Here is an 18,600-nt window from a genome sequence, read left to right on the forward strand (position 1 = left end):
GCTGCAGAGGATCAATGAGTCGTGTTTATTGAGCGCTTACTATGTGCAGAGCACTGTAGTGAGCGATTGGGAGAGTCCTAAGTGCTTGGTCCAGCACAAGCAGGTGCCCAGTCTAGTGGGGGCAGCAGGCGCTCAGTAAATTTTGCCGATGGGTTGAGCGCCCCGCATGTTCCCTGTCGGTCAATCGTATTTATTAAGCTCTCACTGTGTGCAGAGCACTGTACTAAGCGCTTGAGAGAGTACAGTCGAACTCGTTTCCTGCCCACAACGAGCTTACTGTCCAGAGAAGGAGACGAGACACGAATAGAAGTAAATGAATGGAGGTAAGTGCTGTGGAACCGGGAGGGGGGTTGAATAAAGGGAGCGAGTCAGGGCGACACAAGAAGCTTCTGCCAGGGGAGAAAGGCACAAGATCAGTTGCAGTCAGGAGGAATAATCATAAAAATCACAATGGTATGTGTTAGGTTTTTACTCTGCATCAAGCACTGTCCCAAGCGCTGGGACAGGTTGGACACAGTCCCCGTCCCACACGGGGCTCACAGTCTCAATCCCCATTTTACAGATGAGGGAACTGAGGCGCAGAGGAGTGAGGTGAATTGCCCAAGGTCACCCAGCAGGCAGCACCCGGGGAGGAGTCGGGATCAGACTCCAGGCCGGTGCTATTCCCACTAGGCAATCCCGCTTCAAGACGAGAATGGAGAAAGCTGCTGAGGCGAAGAGGTCGGCGCGGGAAGAACGGGGGGGGGGGCAGATCTCAATTTGTACGAAAGGCTGCCGGGAATGCTGAGGCAGAAAGGCTGAAACCTGGAGGAGGAGGTGGGATTTGAGGGGAGCTGGGGGCTTGGAATTGAAGCTCAGCAAGATCGGGGCCTGGTAAATACCCCCCTAATAATAATAATATAATAATAATGTTGGTATTTGTTAAACGCTTACTATGTGCAGAGCACTGTTCTAAGCGCTGGGGTAGATACAGGGTGATCAGGTTGTCCCACGTGAGGCTCACAGTTAATCCCCATTTTACAGAGGAGGTAACTGAGGCACAGGGAAGTTAAGTGACTTGCCCACAGTCACACAGCTGACAAGTGGCAGAGCTGGGAGTCGAACCCATGACCCCTGACTCCGAAGCCCAGGCTCTTTCCACTCAGCCACGAATAATATCTGTTAAGCGCTTACTATGTGCCAGACAGCGAACTAAGCACAGGGGTGGATACAAGCAAGTCAGGTTGGACCCAGTCCCTGTTCCATATGGAGCTCACAGCCTCAATCCCCATTTTCCAGATGAGGTCGCCGAGGCCCAGACACGTGAAGGAACTTGCCCACGGTCACACGGCAGACAAGCGGCAGAGCAGGGATTAGAACCCAGGACCTTCCGACTCTCGGGCCCGGGCTCCATCCGCTAGGCCACGCTGCTTCTGCTGCTGCTTCTGTAGACCGTGGGCTCGTTATGGGCAGGGACCGTGTATGCCGATTGCTGGCTATCGTCCTCTCTCAAGCTCTGCAAGCAGTAAGCGCTCAGTAAATACCACTGGTCGGTTGAGCGTAGAAGCCGGAGGGAAAGGAAAGAGGAGAGACCTCACCCCGCTGGGATCCGAGGTGGGGCCCGGCGGGGGCCGGGGAGGCGCAGACTTGCCCCCAAACTTTTCCCCCAGGCAGGGAGGCAGGGCGGTCCTCTCGTAGCCCGCCATCAGACCCAAACCCACCGGGGGACGGGCTTCCAGCAGCCTGAACTCATTCATTCAGTCATATTTATTGAGCGCTCACTGTGTGCGAAGCCCTGTACTAAGCGCTCGGGAGGGGACAATACAACGACGGAACCAGAATCCAGCCCGGAGGAGCCGGGTGCCTCCCAGAGAGCAAGAAGACCGGTCGAGCCATCTCCCTTCAGAAGGAGAGGCAGCACGACCTACGGAAAGAGCCCGGGCCCGGGAATCAGAGGATCTGGGTTCTAATTCCGGCTCCACCACGTGTCTGTTGGGTGACCTTGGGTAAGTCGCCTCGCTTCTCTGGGCCTCAGTTACCTCGTCTGTAAAATGGGGATTAAGACTGAGAGCCCTGTGCGGGACAGGGACTGTGTCCAACCTGATTTGCTCGTATCCACCCAGCGTTTAGTAGGGTGCCTGGCACGTAGCGTTAAGTGCTTAACAGGTATAATTATCGTTATTAAACCGAGGCCCAGCGAGTCCAGTGACTTGCCCAGGGTCACCCACAGCGGGCTGGTGGTCGCGCGGAGAGCAGAACCTGGGTCTTTTGGTTCCCGGCCCGTGCCTCGGCTTCCCGCTCCAGGGGTCGTCCCAACCATCCCCAACCACGGCGCCCCTAACTCCGGGGAGGGTTATGGGAAAAGGAGACGGGGCCCTGACTGAGTCCCAGTGCGGCTTTGGGTGAAGAAGGTAGGGTCTCTCCTCTCCGCGAGGATCCTACCGGGGCCCGGGCTCACCCCATCGCTTGCAAGTAACCTCTCTGTTTACGGAAACGGCGAGGCTTCTACCCCACGCCCATCCCCTTCTTTCTGTTCTCCCTTCCAATTTCAGAGCCCGCTGAGACGACCGTTTCCTGCGGACACTTCCCCCGTTGGCAGCTTCTGCGGGACTACCGAGGTGACACCTCCCCCCCATTCACCTCCGGACCACTCGTCCCCTCCCGGGTGGCACTCTGAGAAAATCCCTCCCTCTCTCCTGCCCACCTGAGCCAGTAGGGAAGAGAAGGGAGTGGTGGCGGGTGTGTAAAAGAGAAGGGTGTGTGCTTGTGAGAGAGAGAAGGGTGTGTGTGACGGAGGGAGTGTGTGTGTAAGAAGATGTGTATACCTAAGAGACGGCGTGTGGGGGACGGAGGGGGTGTAAGAGGCTGTGTATGGGTGAGAGAGGGTCAAGAAGACAGTGGGGGACGGGGGGACGGGGGTGTGGATGCGTAAAAGAGGGTGTGTAGGTGTGAGAGAGGGCGTGTGTGCAGGAGGGAGAGGAGTGTGTCTGTGTGAGCGAGCAATAACCAGCTCAGCTGAACCAAGGGGAACTTCAAAAAATGGCAGTGAAAGATTTGGAACAGAACCTACCTCGAGCGACACGAAGCCGGATTCCCTCTGCCCTAGTTTCCTCCCCCGGCCCGCTTTCAAAATGTCACCGGAGGGAGACCCGCCTTGGAGAGGCTTTGCCATCAATCAGAGGTATTTATCGAGCACTTGCTGGGTGAAGAGCACTGTAGTAAATGCTCGGGAGAGTGCAATAGCTTCTTGGATTACGCACATCAAGTGTCTTAAAAATATCTCCCCCAGGGACCGAGATCTCAATGGACCGAGACCAAGGTTTCAATTTGCCTATTAAAACCCCACAGCATGTTCCCATTCTGTCTCGTATTTGCATTCGTGTCACTGCACTCTCTTGCTTCTTCCTATATGATTTTATTTTAGTGTCTCGTTCCCCACGCTCCTCGAGGCTGGGGATTTGTACTCGCAAGCACTGGGTCCCGCACTGCGCGCGCAGTAAATGCTCGGAGACGCCGCGTAGCCTAACGGAAAGAGCCCGGGCCCGGGGCCGCTTGTCTGCTGTGTGACCTCGGGCAAATCACTTCACTTCTCTGAGCCCCAGTTCCCTCATCTGCGAAACGGGGAGTCGATCCCTGTTTCTCCTCCAGCTTGGACCGTGGGCCTCGCGTGGGACCTGCTCATCCTGTATCTACCTCAGCTCGTTATGTATTCCACGTCTGTAAAATTGGGGGGGATTAAATCCTACTCCCCTCTCCCTGGACTGTGAGTCCCAAGTGGGTTAGGGACTGTGTCCAAACTGATAACCACCAGGTTTTAATATAATAATAAAACGTATAATAATAATAGTGGTATTGAGTAAGCGCTTACTATGTGCCAGGCACTGTACTGAGCGCTGGGATGGATACAAACAAATCGAGTCGGATACAGTCCCTGTCCCAGGTGGGGCTCTCAGTCTCAATCCCCATTTTCCAGATGAGGGAACTGAGGTACAGACAGCGAGGTGACTGGGCCAAGGTCACCCGGCAGACAAGTGGCGGAGCCGGGATTAGAACCCATGACCTTCTGAGTCCCAGGCCCGGGCTCTAGCCACTAGGCCGTGTTGCTTCTCAATCTACCCCCCGCGCTTAGAACAGGGCTTGGCATCTAGTAAGCACTTAAATAATAGCATTATTATTAGAAGTAGTGGTATTACAACACTGAAAAAAATAAATTTTGCTATTTGTTGAGTGCTTACTAGGTGCCAAGCACTGTTCTAAGCGCTGTGGGGGGATACAAGGTGATCAGGTTGTCCCCCGTGGGGCTCCCAGTCTTCATCCCCGTTGTACAGATGAGGTCACTGAGGCTCAGAGAAGCGGAGTGACTTGCCCAAAGTCACCCAGCTGACAAGTGGCGGAGCCGGGATTAGAACCCGTGACCTCTGACTCCCAGACCTGGACTCCTTCCACTGAGCCACGCTGCTTCTCAGTTCTCTTCAGTTCCAAGAGAATGAATCCTCGCCTGAACCTCAGGTCTGCGTCCAGCCCAGGCGGAGGCGTTATGGTTATGCGTGATAAATTGTTTTTAGATGACAATTAACATTTACCTGAAAGTCCGTGATCCCCTCCCTGCCCAAGCAAACGGGCGGAAGGCCTGGGAATTCTCCCCGGGCGGCACAGAGCTCGATGGGGTCGGAAAACTCAAGCCCTCACACAAGTACTGTAATTAACCCAATTAAACCCCCTCAGTGTCTCTCTGGCCACTGTAGCGTAAAATGGAAGAGCGAAGTCTGTTTTCGCTCCTGAGCGTTTTCCCTTCCACCTACCTGGAGCGGACGAGGGCACGTCGGGGAATGATGAACGAGCGAGCGTTAAAGCTCTCTCCCGCTCCCGCCTGCTCTTCCTGGCCTCAGCGTGGTCTGCTGGGAGTCAGGAGGACCTGGGTTCCAATCCCGGCTCTGCCGCTTGTTCGTCCGTTCCTTCAATCGCATTTATTGAGCACTTACTGTGCGCAAAGCACTGTACTAAGCGCTTGGGAGGGCACACTATAACAATAAACAGACACATTCCCTGCCCACAACGAGCTCACCTGTCTGCTGTGTGACCTTGGGCAAGTGACTTCACTTCTCTGGGCCTCGGTTGCCTCCGCTGTAAAATGGGGGTGAAGACTGGACTTTTACATGGGATTACCGAGTAAGCGCTCGCAGCAGACGAGCAGCGGAGTCGGGATGAGAACCCAGGGCCTTCTGACTCCCAGGCCCGGGGTCTAGCCACGGGGCCATCGGGGAGAGCCGTATCCCGGGGGCAGTGAGGGTGTTTAGGTAGGGAGAGGAGCAGGCGTAAGCCAGATTGTAGCGGAAGAGAAGTCCAGCTTGTCACGAGAGGGTGAACGAGTAGAGAGGGGGAGTTTCAATAACAATAATAACTATGACATCTGTTAAGCCCTTACTGTGTGCCGAGCACTGTACTAAGCACCGGGGTAGATACAAGATCATCAGGTCGGACCCAGTCCCTGTCCCTCATGGGGCTCACGGTCCACGGAAGAGGGAGAATAGTATTGAACCCCCATCTTACAGGTGAGGCAACCGTGGCCCAGGGAAGCGGGCAAGCCAATTCTGTTGCCGAACTGTCCATTCCAAGCGCTTAGTACAGTGCTCCGCACATAGTAAGCGCTCAATAAATATATTGAATGAAGGGGCAGAGCCGGCATTAGGACCCAGGTCCCGGGACTCCTAGGCCTGAGGTCTTTCCACAAGGCCACGCTTCCCCGATGCACGTTCTTCCTTTCGGCGTCTGAATCCCGGACTTGAAACAGGAAAATAGATGGAGAACGATAATCCTCACGGCTTAAACTGGAAAGCGAAATAAAGCCGGCGGAGAGAGCGGCGGACTGGCGTATATGGAGGGGGAGGGAGTTCCAGGCTAGGGCAGGATGTGGGAAAGGGGTCGGCGGCGAGATAGATGAGGTCGGGGCCCAGGGAGCCAGCTGGCGCTGGAGGAGTGGAGGGTGTGGGCTGGGCTGGAGAAGGAAATTAGTGAGGTGAGGTGGGATTCATTCATTCGTTCAGTTGTATTTTTACTGAGCGCTTACTGTGTGCCGAGCATTGGACTAAGCGCTTGGGAGAGTACCAGACAACAGAGTTGGTAGTCGGGGGCTTACGGCCTAGAAGGGGAGACGGACAGGGCCTCGGTGAAATCCTTAAATCAGCGGTCGGTGAGCAACGACGGCCCGGGCCTGGCCGGAGGCTCGCTAAAATGAGCTTCTGCAGTTCGCGCCGCCTTTGAACATTGGCGTCACCCCGCACGCTCTAAGCCCGCCTTGGCCCTGGGAGGAATCAATGTCTTTCCCTGCTTCGGGGCTACATCCGTCGTCCCGCTATTAGCCAACTGCATTATTATTTCTTGGCCCGTGTTCTGCCGCTCAGTGCCTGACTTTTCAGTTGCCCAAAGTGCACAGTGGGGAAAATATCCTCAGGGATCCCCTTTCCCAAACTGAATTTTCATGGATTTTTGTCTGCTTCTCTTCCCCATTAGACTGTAAGCTCCTCGAAGACAGAGAGAGTGGCTAGAATAGAGGCCTGGGATTCGGAAGGACCTGGGTTCTAATCCCGACTCCCCTACTTGACTGCTGTGTGACCTCGGGCAAGGCACTTCACCTCTCGGGGCTTCGATTAATCTTATCTGTAAAATGGGGATGGAGAGTCCGAGCCCCAGGAGGGACAGGGACTGTGTTCAACCTGATCAACTTGCAGCTTAGAACAGTGCTTGGCCCAAAGTGAGCACTTAATACGTACCGTAATTATTTGACTGGTACCTATCCCTCTGGTTAGTTATGGTGTGGCGCTCTGCACACAGTAGGGGCTCTCAGTACAGCACTCTGCACACAGTAGGTGTCCCATCCAGTGCTTGAGCATAGTAAATACCCTGTGCCGTGCTCTTTATACAGTATGCACACAACCAGGGAGCAGGAGGGCTAGTGTAAAGAGCCTTGGGCCTGGGAATCAGAAGGACCTGAGTTCTAATCTCTAGAAGGTATTTGTTAAGCGCTTACTATCTGCCAGGCCCTGTTGTAAGCGCTGGAGTGGAAAGGTCCACGTTGCTGTGTGACCTTAAGCAAGTCACTTAACTTTTGTATGTCTCAGTTACCACGTCGGTGAAGCGGGGATTTAATACCCCTTCTCCTTCCTACTTAGACTGGGAACCCTGTGCGGAGCTGGAACGGTGTCTGACCTGATGGTCTCGTGTCTTCCCCATGCTTAGGACAGTGTTTAACACAGAGTAAGGCCCTAACGGTCACCGCAGTTATCATGACTATGACGAGTCAGTTCTGTGGACAGACGAGGCTGATGCTACATGCTTCCGGGTCAGAAGATTCCCCCAGACGTGGAGAAGCAAAACTGCTGGGAGGCCTGGGCAGATTCCCGCTCAGCACAGCGTTCAGCCGTACATTCCAAGCGCTTAGTACAGTGCTCTGCACATAGTAAGCGCTCAATAAATACTACTGAGTGAGAGTGAGTGCTGAATAATTACCACTGACGGTTCCCCAGCCCTCCGGGCAGGTGCCGGGACACCCTGGTGGGGCACGAGACCGTCCCCTTACCCAAGCCACTCTCGGTCACGACGGGCCCCTCGGGAACGAGGCTTCCGCGAGCTGGGTTTGGAGTGACCGTGACCCCCCGGACCCTCCTCCCGCCGCCGCTGGCCAGCCTCCTCCTCCGACGGGCCGGGAGCCGTGCAAAATGGCTCCCAGCATCTTGTGAAGATCCTAATCGGCAGCTACGTCCTCAACGCTCCGAGGCTGGAAAGAATGTACACAAAGACGCTACTTCCTTCCTGTCTTAGGGGCAACGGACGGCCTGAGTTTTGTTTATTTATCTTCGCTTCTGAATATCCGTGTCACTGGGGGAAGGCGGGGTCTGGTAAGCTCCAGGGGTTGGGGGCCCTCTCCTCTCTCTTGGGGGAGGAGGAATGGTGGGATTTGAGGGACATCTCCCGCCGGCCCGAGCTGCCAGCGTCCCTGCAGTATCCCTGCGTTTCATTTGAATTCGCAGCCTAAAGCAGAGCTTTTCCCTCTCGCCTATTACACCTCTTAATCTGTCTCTCCCTCTGCTGTTATTTGTCTCCATAAATGTTTCTGTAGGAAAGATCCGCCGAGCAACTTTTCGATGCCCTGGGCCGGGGTGGGGACGGGCCTGGCTCCACGAAGGGGGAGAGAGAAATTGTCTTTCTGGATAAGAAGACCCCAATTTGAGGGGTCCAGAGGTCTGTGAGAAGTAAGGCCTGGGTCTATGTGACCATTTTTCATCTGGCACTGGGCCGCTAGCAGGGAACGCTAGGCTCCAACCAGACGTGCGGAGGGCGGTGTATACTAGGGGAGACACGGCTTTTTTTATGCTATTTCATTCAATAGTATTTATTGAGCGCTTACTCTGTGCAGAGCACTGGGCTAAGCGCTTGGAATGGACAGTTGGGCAACAGACAGACCATCCCTGCTCACTGACAGGCTCACAGTCTACTCGGGGGAGCCAGACGGACAAATCAAGACAACTTAATAGCAATAAATAGAATCAAGGGGATGGACACCTCATTAACAAAATAAATAGGGTAATAAAAATATATACAGATGAGCCCAGTGCTGAGGGGAGGGGAAGGGAGAGGAGCAGAGGGAAAGGGGGCTTACTTGTTTGTTTACTTATTTGTTAAGCGCTTTCTATGTGCCAGGCACTGTTCTAAGCGCTGGGGTAGACAGAAGCTAATCAAGTCGGACACAGTCCCTGTCCCACACGGGGCTCACAGTCCTCAACCCCATTTTACAGATGAGGTAACGAAGGCCAGGGGAAGAAGAGGTGACCCGCCCGAGGTGACAGGGCAGACAAGTGGCGGAGCCGGAATTAGAACCCAGGTCCTTCTGACTCCCAGGCCTGGGCTCTAGCCATTAGACCGCACCGCTTTTCCCTCAGTTTCGGTAGGGGTCTAGGAGCCAGGAGGCCCAGCTCCAACTCATTCATTCATTTGTGCATTCGATCGTATTTATTGAGCGCTTACTGTATGCAGAGCACTGTACTAAGCACTGGAAAAGTACAATTCAGTGAGAGAGAGAGAGACCATCCCTGCCCACAACGGGCTCCCAGTCTAGAAGGGGGGAGAGAGGCATCAAAAGAAGTAAACGGGCATCGATAGCATCGATATAAATCAATAGAATTATAGGTATATACATCAAAACAAGTAAACAGGCATTAATTTAAATAAATAGAATTATTTATTTAGAATAGAATATGCACAAGTGTTGCGGGGCAGGGGGGAGCTGAGGAAAAGGGGGGCTTCGTCTGGGAAACTCCAGCTGTGACCCCCCCCTCTCCTCACAACCCCAGGTCTCCCCAAAACCTAGCTCCCTCTGGACCTGGCAGAGTAGCAGTACAGCGTAGTGGCCAGAGCCCAGGCTCGGGACTCGGGAAGGTCGTGGGTTCTAATCCCGACTCTGCCACTCGTCTGCTGGGTGGCCTGGGGCAAATGACTTCACTTCTCTGGGCCTCGGTTCCCTCATCTGGAAAATTCAATTGTATTTATCAAGCGCTTACTGTGCGCCGGGCACTGAAACTAAGCGCTTGGAATGTACAGTGGGAGAAGCAGCGGGGCTCAGTGGAAGAAGCCCAGGCTTGGGAGTCAGAGGTCGTGGGTTCGAATCCAGACTCCGCCGCTTGCCAGCTGTGTGACTTTGGGCGAGTCACTTCACTTCTCTGGACCTCAGTGACCTCATCTGGAAAATGGGGATGAAGACTGTGAGCCCCACGTGGGACAACCTGACCCCCTTGTATCCCTCCAGCACTTAGAACAGTGCTTTGCACATAGTAAGCGCTTAACAAATACCAACATTCTTTTTTTTAAGTTAAAATGGGGATGGAGACTGTGAGCTCCACGTGGGACAAGCTGATCACCTTGCACCGCCCCCCCCCCCCCAGTGCTTAAAACAGTGCTTTGCAAAGTGCTTACCAAATACCAGCATTATTATTATTATAATTCGGAAAGTGGGGATCGAGACTGGGAGCCCAAGTGGGACAGGGATTTGCAGCGTGGCTCAGTGGCAAGAACCCGGGCTTGGGAGTCAGAGGTCATGGATTCGAATCCCGGTTCTGCCACCTGTCAGCTGTGTGACTGTGGGAAAGTCACTTCACTTCTCTGTGCCTCAGTTCCCTCATCTGTAAAATGGGGATTAAGACTGTGAGCCTCACGTGGGACAATAATATGTTGGTATTTGTTGAGCGCTTACTATGTGCAAAGCACTGTTCTAATTGCTGGGGGAATACACGGTGATCACGTTGTCCCTCATGGGGCTCACAGTCTTCATCCCCATTTTCCAGCTGAGGTCACTGAGGCTCAGAGAAGTGAAGTGACTTGCCCACAGTCACCCAGCTGACAAGTGGCGGAGCCGGGATTCAAACCCACGACCTCTGACTTCCAAGCCCGGGCTCTTTCCACTGAGCCACGCTGCTTCTCTAATCTGATGACCCTGTATCTCGCCCAGCGCTTAGAACAGTGCTCTGAAACCAATAAGCACTGAACAAATACCAACATTATTATTATTCTAGCCATCCCGGCGCTTAGTGACTTAGTGGAAAGAGCCTGGGCTTCGGAGTCAGAGGTCATGGGTTCGATGAGAAGCAGCGTGGCTCAGTGGAAAGAGCACGGGCTTTGGAGTCAGAGGTCACGAGTTTGAATCCTGGCTCCGCCACTTGTCAGCTGTGTGACTGTGGGTGAGTCACTGCACTTCTCTGTGCCTCAATTACCTCATCTGTAAAATGGGGAGTAAGACCGTGAGCCCCACGTGGGACAACCTGATTCCCTTGTGTCTACCCCAGCGTTTAGAACAGTGCTCGGCACATAGTAAGCGCTTAATAAATACCAACAGTATCATTATTATTATTCTCTGTGCCTCAGTGACCTCATCTGTAAAATGGGGATTAACTGTGAGCCTCCCGTGGGACAACCTGATGACCCTGGATCTACCCCAGCGCTTAGAACAGTGCTCTGCCCCTAGGAAGCGCTTAACAAATACCAACATTATTATTAGTATTCATTCAATAGTATTTATTGAGCGCTTCCTAGGGGCAGAGCACTGTATAGTATTCATGCAAGAGTATTTATTGAGCGCTATGTGCAGAGCACTGTACTAAGCGCTTGGAATGAACAAGTCGGCAACAACTATACTATAGTGCCTAGCTCACGGTAAGCGCTCAGCAAATATCGGAATTATGATGATGATGATGATGATGCTGACCACCTTGAGGCCTCCCAGGCCCGCTGAGAGCAAGGCCACCTGGCCAATCTCCCGGGAAACGGCATCCGGCCCTCGGCCAATCAGAAGGCAGGGACCGGAGGGGTGGCGGCGGCCCTCCGCCAATGGGTGCTTGGCTTTGGTCATTGCCCCGCCTCCCCCTCCCGCTCCCCTCCCGCTAGGGCGGGGCGAAAGCCAACCAATGGAGGAGCTCCCCTCCCTCCGAGCCAGCCAATGAGCGCGGGGCCCCTCCGTCCTCTCGCCCAATGAGCGCGCGGCCCCGGCCGTTGGCGCCGGAGGGGGCGTGGCCCGCCGCCGGGGTGCGCGCGAGCGCGGGGGCGGCAGGGGCCCTGGCCAATGGGCTGGCGCCAATGGGCACGCGCTGAGGCGGCCGTTGGGCGGGCGCGCGCCAAGCGGGGGAGGCGGGGGGGGGATGGGCGGGGCCGCGCAGCGCTGTCGCAGTGAGCGCTGAGCGGAGGAGGCCGAGGCGTCCTGCACGGCGTGCGGCTGCAAGACCCGAGCGGCTTCCTGCAGCAGCATCTGGAGGGGACGGGGGGGGGGAAAGATGCAATGAAAGCAGATGCACCGGAGGATGCAGAGCCTCGGCTCTTTAGCTCATTAAACGGGAGGGGAGGAGGAACAGGTGAAGGCGGCGGGAGCTGCTCCGCCTTGCAGAGTTGCCCGAGCTGAGATTTCCTCCTCCTGAGCTCCAGCTGCAGCGGGGGACAGGAGCGAGCCCGGCTCGGCCGCCCTTTGCAGGAAGCACCGGCTTCCAGGGGGATCCGACTGAGATTCCCAGCTCTTTTGGGGGGAGGAGATGGAGCTCTTTTGCCTCCCGGACTCCTCCCCGCCGCCGGCCTGGAGGCCAGGAAAGTGGGGGATCTGAGCGTTGGGAAGAGGAGGACGTTTAGGGAGAGGCATTGGGGCCGGCGGCCAGCTAGTTGGGCAAGACCAGCCTGCTGGGTAAATAAAATAATAGAAGAAGGCAGTTGGGTTTCAAAACTACTAGAAGAAGGCAGGTGGTTGTCACAACTACTGGAAGAAGAAGGAGGCAGGTGGTTTTCAAAACTACTAGAAGTAGAAGGCAGTTGGTTTTCAAAAAACTAGAAGAAGGCAGTGGTTTTCAAAACTACTAGAAGACAGTTGGATTTCAAAACTGGAAGAAGAAGGCAGTTGGTTTTCAAAACTACTAGAAGAAGAAGGCAGTTGGTTTTCGAAACTACTTGAAGAAGAAGAAGGCAGTGGCAAAACTAGAAGACGACAGTGGTTTTCAAAACTACTAGAAGAAGGAGAAGGCAGTTGGTTTTCAAAACGACTTGAAGAAGAAGGCAGTGGTTTTCAAAGCTATTAGAAGGAGAAGGCAGTGGTTTTCAAAGCTACTAGAAGGAGAAGGCAGTGGGTTTTCAAAACTACTAGAAGGAGAAGGCAGTGGGTTTTCAAAACTACTAGAAGGCAGTGGGTTTTCAAAACTACTAGAAGGAGAAGGCAGTGGGTTTTCAAAACTACTAGAAGGAGAAGGCAGTGGGTTTTCAAAACTACTAGAAGGAGAGGGCAGTGGGTTTTCAAAACTACTAGAAGGAGAAGGCAGTGGGTTTTCAAAACTACTAGAAGGAGAAGGCAGTGGGTTTTCAAAACTACTAGAAGGAGAAGGCAGGTGATTTTCAATACTACTAGAAGAAGAAGACAGTGGGTTTTCAAAACCACTAGAAGAAGAAGAAGGCAGTTGGAGAAACTGAACGTCTGTGAGGGCCTCTGCGGAGCCGGTCGCCCACCCCGAGCAGGAGTTGGGCCGGAGCGAGGGCCCGGGCCCCCGGGCGTCGGTGTCCGCGTCGAGGGCAGGATGTGAGGGCGGGCCCGGCGGGCCTGGGCCTGGGGATGGGGGGCCGATGCGGCCCCCGCTGAGCCGGCGATGGGGTCGCGGAAGGGGGCGGGCGGCCTGGGCCTGCGGCGGCCGCACAGGTTGGCCTTCCTGCTGTTCCTGTCGGGGCTGGTCACCCTGGCCTTCGGGGCCCTCTTCCTCCTGCCCGAGTCGGCCCGCCTCAGGAGGCTCTTCCTCCCGCCTCCCCCAGCCGAGCGCCCCGAGCCCCCGGGACCCCCGGCACCCCCGGCCCCGAGGGCCCGACCGCGCGCGGGAGCGGGCCGGCCCCGGCCCCTCGTCACCGCCGGCCCCCGGCCCTCCACCGCCGGCCCCAGCCCCGCCGCCCGACCCTCCGCGCCCCCCTTCAGCTTCGACTTCGCCCGCTTCCGGAGCCGCCTCCGACACCGCGTGCTGGGCACCGGCCTCGACGACCACCCGCCCGACCACCCCGGACACCGCCGCCTCAAAGTCAGAGAGGTAATGATGATCGTGTGGGCGTCGGTTAAGCGCTTACTCTGCGCAGAGCACTGGTGGAGATACAGGGTGATGGGATTGTCCCGGAATTTGAACCCGTGACCTCTGACTCCCAAGCCCAGGCTCTTTCCACTGAGCCCCTCTAATGCCCCCCAGCACCCTACACCCCCTCTGTGCCTCTCCCTTATTCCACTGCCTCCCTTGGCCCCAGCAGACGCCCCCACCCCTCTCCGTCCCCCCCGTTCAGCCGCTCTTTTATTTTTTCCCATCCGGTCTTTCCGTCCCCCCTCTCTCCGGCCGGCCACCTGGCTCCCCGACCTTTATCTTCTTCCTTCCTTCCCTTTCCCTCCCTCCTGGATGGAGAGGGGTCGGCGAGGTTGAGGTCCGGGCTTCCGGGACGGGAACCTCGCCCGTCCTGGTGAGAGGATGGCGCGGCTCCCCGAGCTTCCCTTTCGGGCTTTGGATCCAAAAAATCTCCTTTCTTCCCCCCCCCCCCCCCCCCCACCGACTCCCCTCGGAGTCGGGAGAGGTGGTCCGGAGTCAGGGTCGCGCTACAAATATTTGCCGTGCAGTCAGCGACCTATAATGAGCGTGTCCACGGAGGCCTGTCCCGCTAAACTCTTTTTATCGAGCTCTCGAATAATCGTACGTAACCGCACATGATGCGGGGGAACGGGGTCGATAATACAGTCGAAACGACAGCGTGGTGCAGAAACCCGCCAATGGAGAGGATGCCCTTCCTGGGCTCGTTTCCTTTCGGGAGCCCGGCGAGGATCACAGGGGCTCCGAAAGAGGCCGATCGGATCAGAAGCCCCCCTCGTTCTCTGGTCACCCGCACACTCTTCGGCCCTTTGGCATATTAGTTAAACTTCCCGTATGCTTGGCTCCGCTCGGCCCACTGGCCCGCGGTGAAATATCCAGGCCGGCGGGAGCGGTCCGCGCCCCAACCCGCGGCCCCTCTGTCCGCTTGCCGGTCAGTCAGTTGAATTTACTGAGTCCTTACTGTGTGCAGAACGCTGTACTAAGTGCTTGGGAGAGTACAGTGCAACAGGCACGTTCCCCGCTCACAACTAGCTTACAGTGTAGAGGGGGAGACAGACATGAAGAGAAATAAAATTACACCTGACCAGAGTCACCCCCTAGAGAAGGGACTGGCACTTGGCAGTGCCCCTGCCCGTCTTTGCAGCCGCGGGGCAGGCCTGGGTTTGGAGCCCCTCCTCTGAGGAGCCGGAGAAGGAAGGGCCGTGAGCCTCCCCCCGACCCCTGGTCTTGTCGAACCGGTGGGTCTTTTGGGCATCTTTTTCCCTTTCCCTTTAATTCCGAGCCTCCCCCGTTTTCTCTCTCAGCAGTTTCCTGCGTTAGATTCTAATTCGGGTTCCAAATGTCACACGAGGCAGTCTCTGATTAAAGCCTATAATTAGGGGAGAGTCCCCCTAGAAGGGAAGGGCCCTTGACTGGGTTCCATTTTAGGCCTGTTAGCATTCCGGGGGGAGCCTCCCGGTTCCTCCCGAGACACGGTTTGGGATTGCGGGGAGGTGGGGGACGGAGCGCGGCCGCAAGGACGAGCAGATCTGTGCTTTCTGGGTCCGGAGTCGAAGCCTGGACGTTCCCCGCGGACTCTTCTGATCTTGGCTAGCCAGGTGATCGAGCCAGCCCACCCCGTGGGGCGAGATCCCTCCCGCTTTGCCCGGTAATAAGGAGAGGGGGTAAGGAGTGGGGGCGCCTTGTCCACCCCAAAACGCCCCAGCGGCTCGTTCAGCCCGGGCCAGGCCCTGGAGTGGGAAGGACATTTGGCCCCGGCATTTAATCAGCATGTGCTAGAATAATTATGGCATTCATTAAGCGCTTACTACGTCCTAAGCGCCAAGGGAGATGCAAGGTAATCAGATCAGACACAGCCGGGGTCCCACGCCGCCGCTCACTTCTAAAGAGGTCGGGAGAGCAGGCGGTCTTACCCCCCCTTGTCTCGGATGAGGAAACTGAGTCACAGAGGCACTCAGAGGTCACAGAGCAGGCTGTTGGCAGAGCCGGGGTTAGAACCCGGGGCTTTCGGTTCCCAGGCCCCCTGCTCTTACTGTGTGCCAAGCACCGTGCTAAACGGCGGTGTAGGACCAAGACGGTCAGATTGGAATCAGACCCTCCCGCCCCTCCCACTAGGGGCTTACAGTTTAGGGGAAAGGCAGAGCGGGTTTTTTCATCCCCATTTTACAGCTGAGAAAATGGAGGCCCAGAGAGGTTGTGACTTGCCCAAGGTCACCCAGGGCGCTTGGGGCAGGGGCTGGGCCTACGACCCCAGTATCGCCTGGCTCCTGGGCCCGGGTTTTTGCCGTGTGACCGCGCCGCCTCTCCATTCCACCCAGGTCCAGCCCCAGGCCCCCTTTTCCCCATGGCGGACCTGTAAAAGCTCCCTCTTTCTGGCCACAAGCTCCGGTGGATTCCTTGAGATGATGCTGGTGGAGCATTGAGAGGGAGGTGTGCAATGGGGAGGGGGGGAACCTGTGGCTTCCCCCCCACTAGGAAGGGAGGGGAAGGAGGAGTCTTTTTTCCCCAGGGCCAGGTGGGCCTGGGTCTCTCTTCCCGGCACGTGTCAGCGCCGCTGCCGAGAGCCGGGGGCCGACTTAAATTACCCTGGCGTTGTGCCTCGTGTGCCGCGGGTGAGGGATGAATGAGAGGGCGGTTTCCCGGCCCGTCGTCGCCCTCCTCGGGTCCCGGTGGGGGCGTCGCGAGGGCGAGGTCCGGGTCAGGGTGGCCGTGACCGCCGCCGCCTCCCCGGGAGCCGAGAACGGGACGGGGCCGGAGAATCCGGGCGTCGGGGTGAGCCTTGGAGGCTCACGGGGCTCGTCTCCGTGTCCCCGCCAGCCCCGGCCACCAAGTCACCACCAGCGCTCCGAGAGCGGCTCGTCCTGGCCCTTCGGGGCCCGGGGGGGTCCGGTGGGGCTGAGTCTTTCAGCAGTGTCTATCGAGCGCTTACTGTGTGCGGAGCACGGCACTGAGCGCTCGGGAAAGCACAGTACAGCAATAAACGGTGACATTGCCCGTCCCCAACGAGCTCACGGGCTGGGCGGCGGGGGAGACGGACATCCATACAAATAAAATGACAGCTAGGTACATAGGTGCTGTGGCGCTGGGAGGCGGGGAGGGCGGAGGGAGCAAGTCAGGGCGATGCAGAAGGAAGTGGGAGATGAGGAAAAGTGGCGCTTAGTCTGGGAAGGCCTCTTGGAGGAGAGGGGCCTGCAATGGGCTTATTGGAGCCCAGGTCCGCTTGCCGAAAGGGCAGTGGTCTCCCTCCCGGCGGCGGATTGGGGTTGGGGGAACCACTGCTCGCCTTGTCCGGCCGTGGCTTAGAGGAACCGGGCCCGACGGGGGAGAGCCCAGGATGAGAAAGAAAGGCCGCAGGGAGGGAGGAGGGAGTGGCCGTTAGAATCTAGGTCCGTGAGTGGCCTTTTAGTAAGTGGCCTTGGATTTATGAGCCCGGGCCTTGAAAGTTGGCAGGTTCGGTGCCGGGTCAGCGCTCGGGAGAATGAGGTCGAGCCCGGCACCACCTCGGCGGTGGGGGGGCCCGCTCCCACCACCTCTTCCTCATCGAGGACTGGGGGGCGGGGGGATTGTTGATCTGTTTAGTGGAGGGTTTTTTAAATACGGGTTTTTTTTGGAGGGGGCCATTATTTTGTGGAGAGAGGTGGCGGTCTTCAAAGTCCATCTCTTCTGATCCGTTCTCGTCCCGGTGGGTGGCCTGCAGAAGCGAGAGCAAGCGAGAGTCGGCCCGTCTCCACGGGCCCAGAGCCGGGCACTGGACAGCGGCCCCGGGAAGTCCCGGCTAGGAGGCCCCCAGTCTGGGAGGGATGGGGAGAGAGAGCAAGCAAGCAGCCACTTCACCCCCATTTTACAGATGAGGAAACGGAGGACCAGAGAGGGCAGGCGACTTATCCGAGGTCGCCCAGCAGTCCAAGAGCTGAAACTACCGGTCAGTGGTATTTATTGACCTCTTATCGGGTGCAGGGCCCTGCGCTAGGTGCTCGGGAGAGTCCAGTACAACAGAGTCGGTAGCCGAGTTCCCTGCCCACGAGGAGCCGACACGCCGGGGCGGGAGACGGCCGTGAATATAAATAAATGACGGATACGGACGTAAGTGCTGGAGGGCTGAGGGCGGCCTGAATAAAGAATACAAATCCGAGCGCAAGGGCGACGCAGAGGAGAGTGGGGGGTGGAGGAAACGAGGACCTAGTTAGGGAAGGCCTCACAGCGGAGCTGCGATTTTAATACCTTGGAACGGGGTGGGGGAAGAGTGATCGTCTGTCGGATCTGAAAGGGGAAGGACGATCCAGGCCAAGGGGCAGGATGTGGGAGAGAGGCGAGATGGAGGCACGGTCAAAAGTTTAGCATTAGAGGAGCAAAGTGCGCGGGCCGGGTGGTCGTCGGAGAGTAGCGAGGTGAGGTAGGAGCGGGTAAGGGCATTGAGGGCTTGAAAGAGGACGGTGAGGATGCCTGTGTGTTGCGGGAGAGGATGGGCAGCCACTGCGACACGCGTTTCCTTTCCGCCGGGTGGGAGGGAACTGACACGCTGTTCTTTCCCCAGCACGGGGCTGTCCCCGTAGACCGCCATCCACTGTGGGGTCGGGGGGCGGCTCTGGGCCGGAGAACACCCGGTGTCCTTGAGGTCGTTCTCGGCACCGATTTCCACCGGGGTCCGGGGCGAGGCCGAAGCAGGGACCCCTCTCTTGCCCAGTCACCCCACCCCCACACAGGTCAGCGGGGTTTGAGTACGTGCTGTCTGCGAGCACTGGGAGCGCTCGGGAGATTCCGTTCTTCAATATTCTGCTAATTCCAGACTCCAGCGGGATTTATGGACACACCATCCCCACCCTCATGGAGTCCACAGGTCTCTGTGTGCAGAGCCATGTACTGAGCGCTTGGGAGAATATAATAAAGATAAGAGTTGGCCAACACCCTTCCGCCTCTCAAACCAACAGCCCCGTGGGGCGATCAGTCGTGGAATTGAGTGCTTACCATGTGCAGAGCGCTGTACTGAGCGCTTGGGAGA

At 56.9% G+C, this 18,600-nt stretch overlaps 1 protein-coding gene across 2 annotated transcripts in view; it reads left to right on the forward strand.

Annotated features, from left to right (window-relative positions):
- Positions 1-11,667: 11,667 nt before the first annotated feature.
- Positions 11,668-18,600, forward strand: part of MAN1C1 (mannosidase alpha class 1C member 1) — a 45,503-nt gene continuing 38,570 nt past the window's right edge. The window contains exon 1 of one of the 2 annotated variants that reach the window (XM_029080605.2): positions 11,668-13,562. In XM_029080605.2, the coding sequence (XP_028936438.1) occupies positions 13,137-13,562 (426 nt within the window). In that variant the 5' untranslated portion in view covers positions 11,668-13,136. Of the gene's footprint in view, positions 13,563-17,503; positions 17,524-18,600 lie in introns of those variants that run through there. The other variant, XM_039914265.1, reaches the window with a different exon arrangement.

Source organism: Ornithorhynchus anatinus, chromosome 16 (genome assembly GCF_004115215.2).
Source record: "Ornithorhynchus anatinus isolate Pmale09 chromosome 16, mOrnAna1.pri.v4, whole genome shotgun sequence".
Taxonomy (NCBI): Eukaryota; Metazoa; Chordata; class Mammalia; order Monotremata; family Ornithorhynchidae; genus Ornithorhynchus; species Ornithorhynchus anatinus.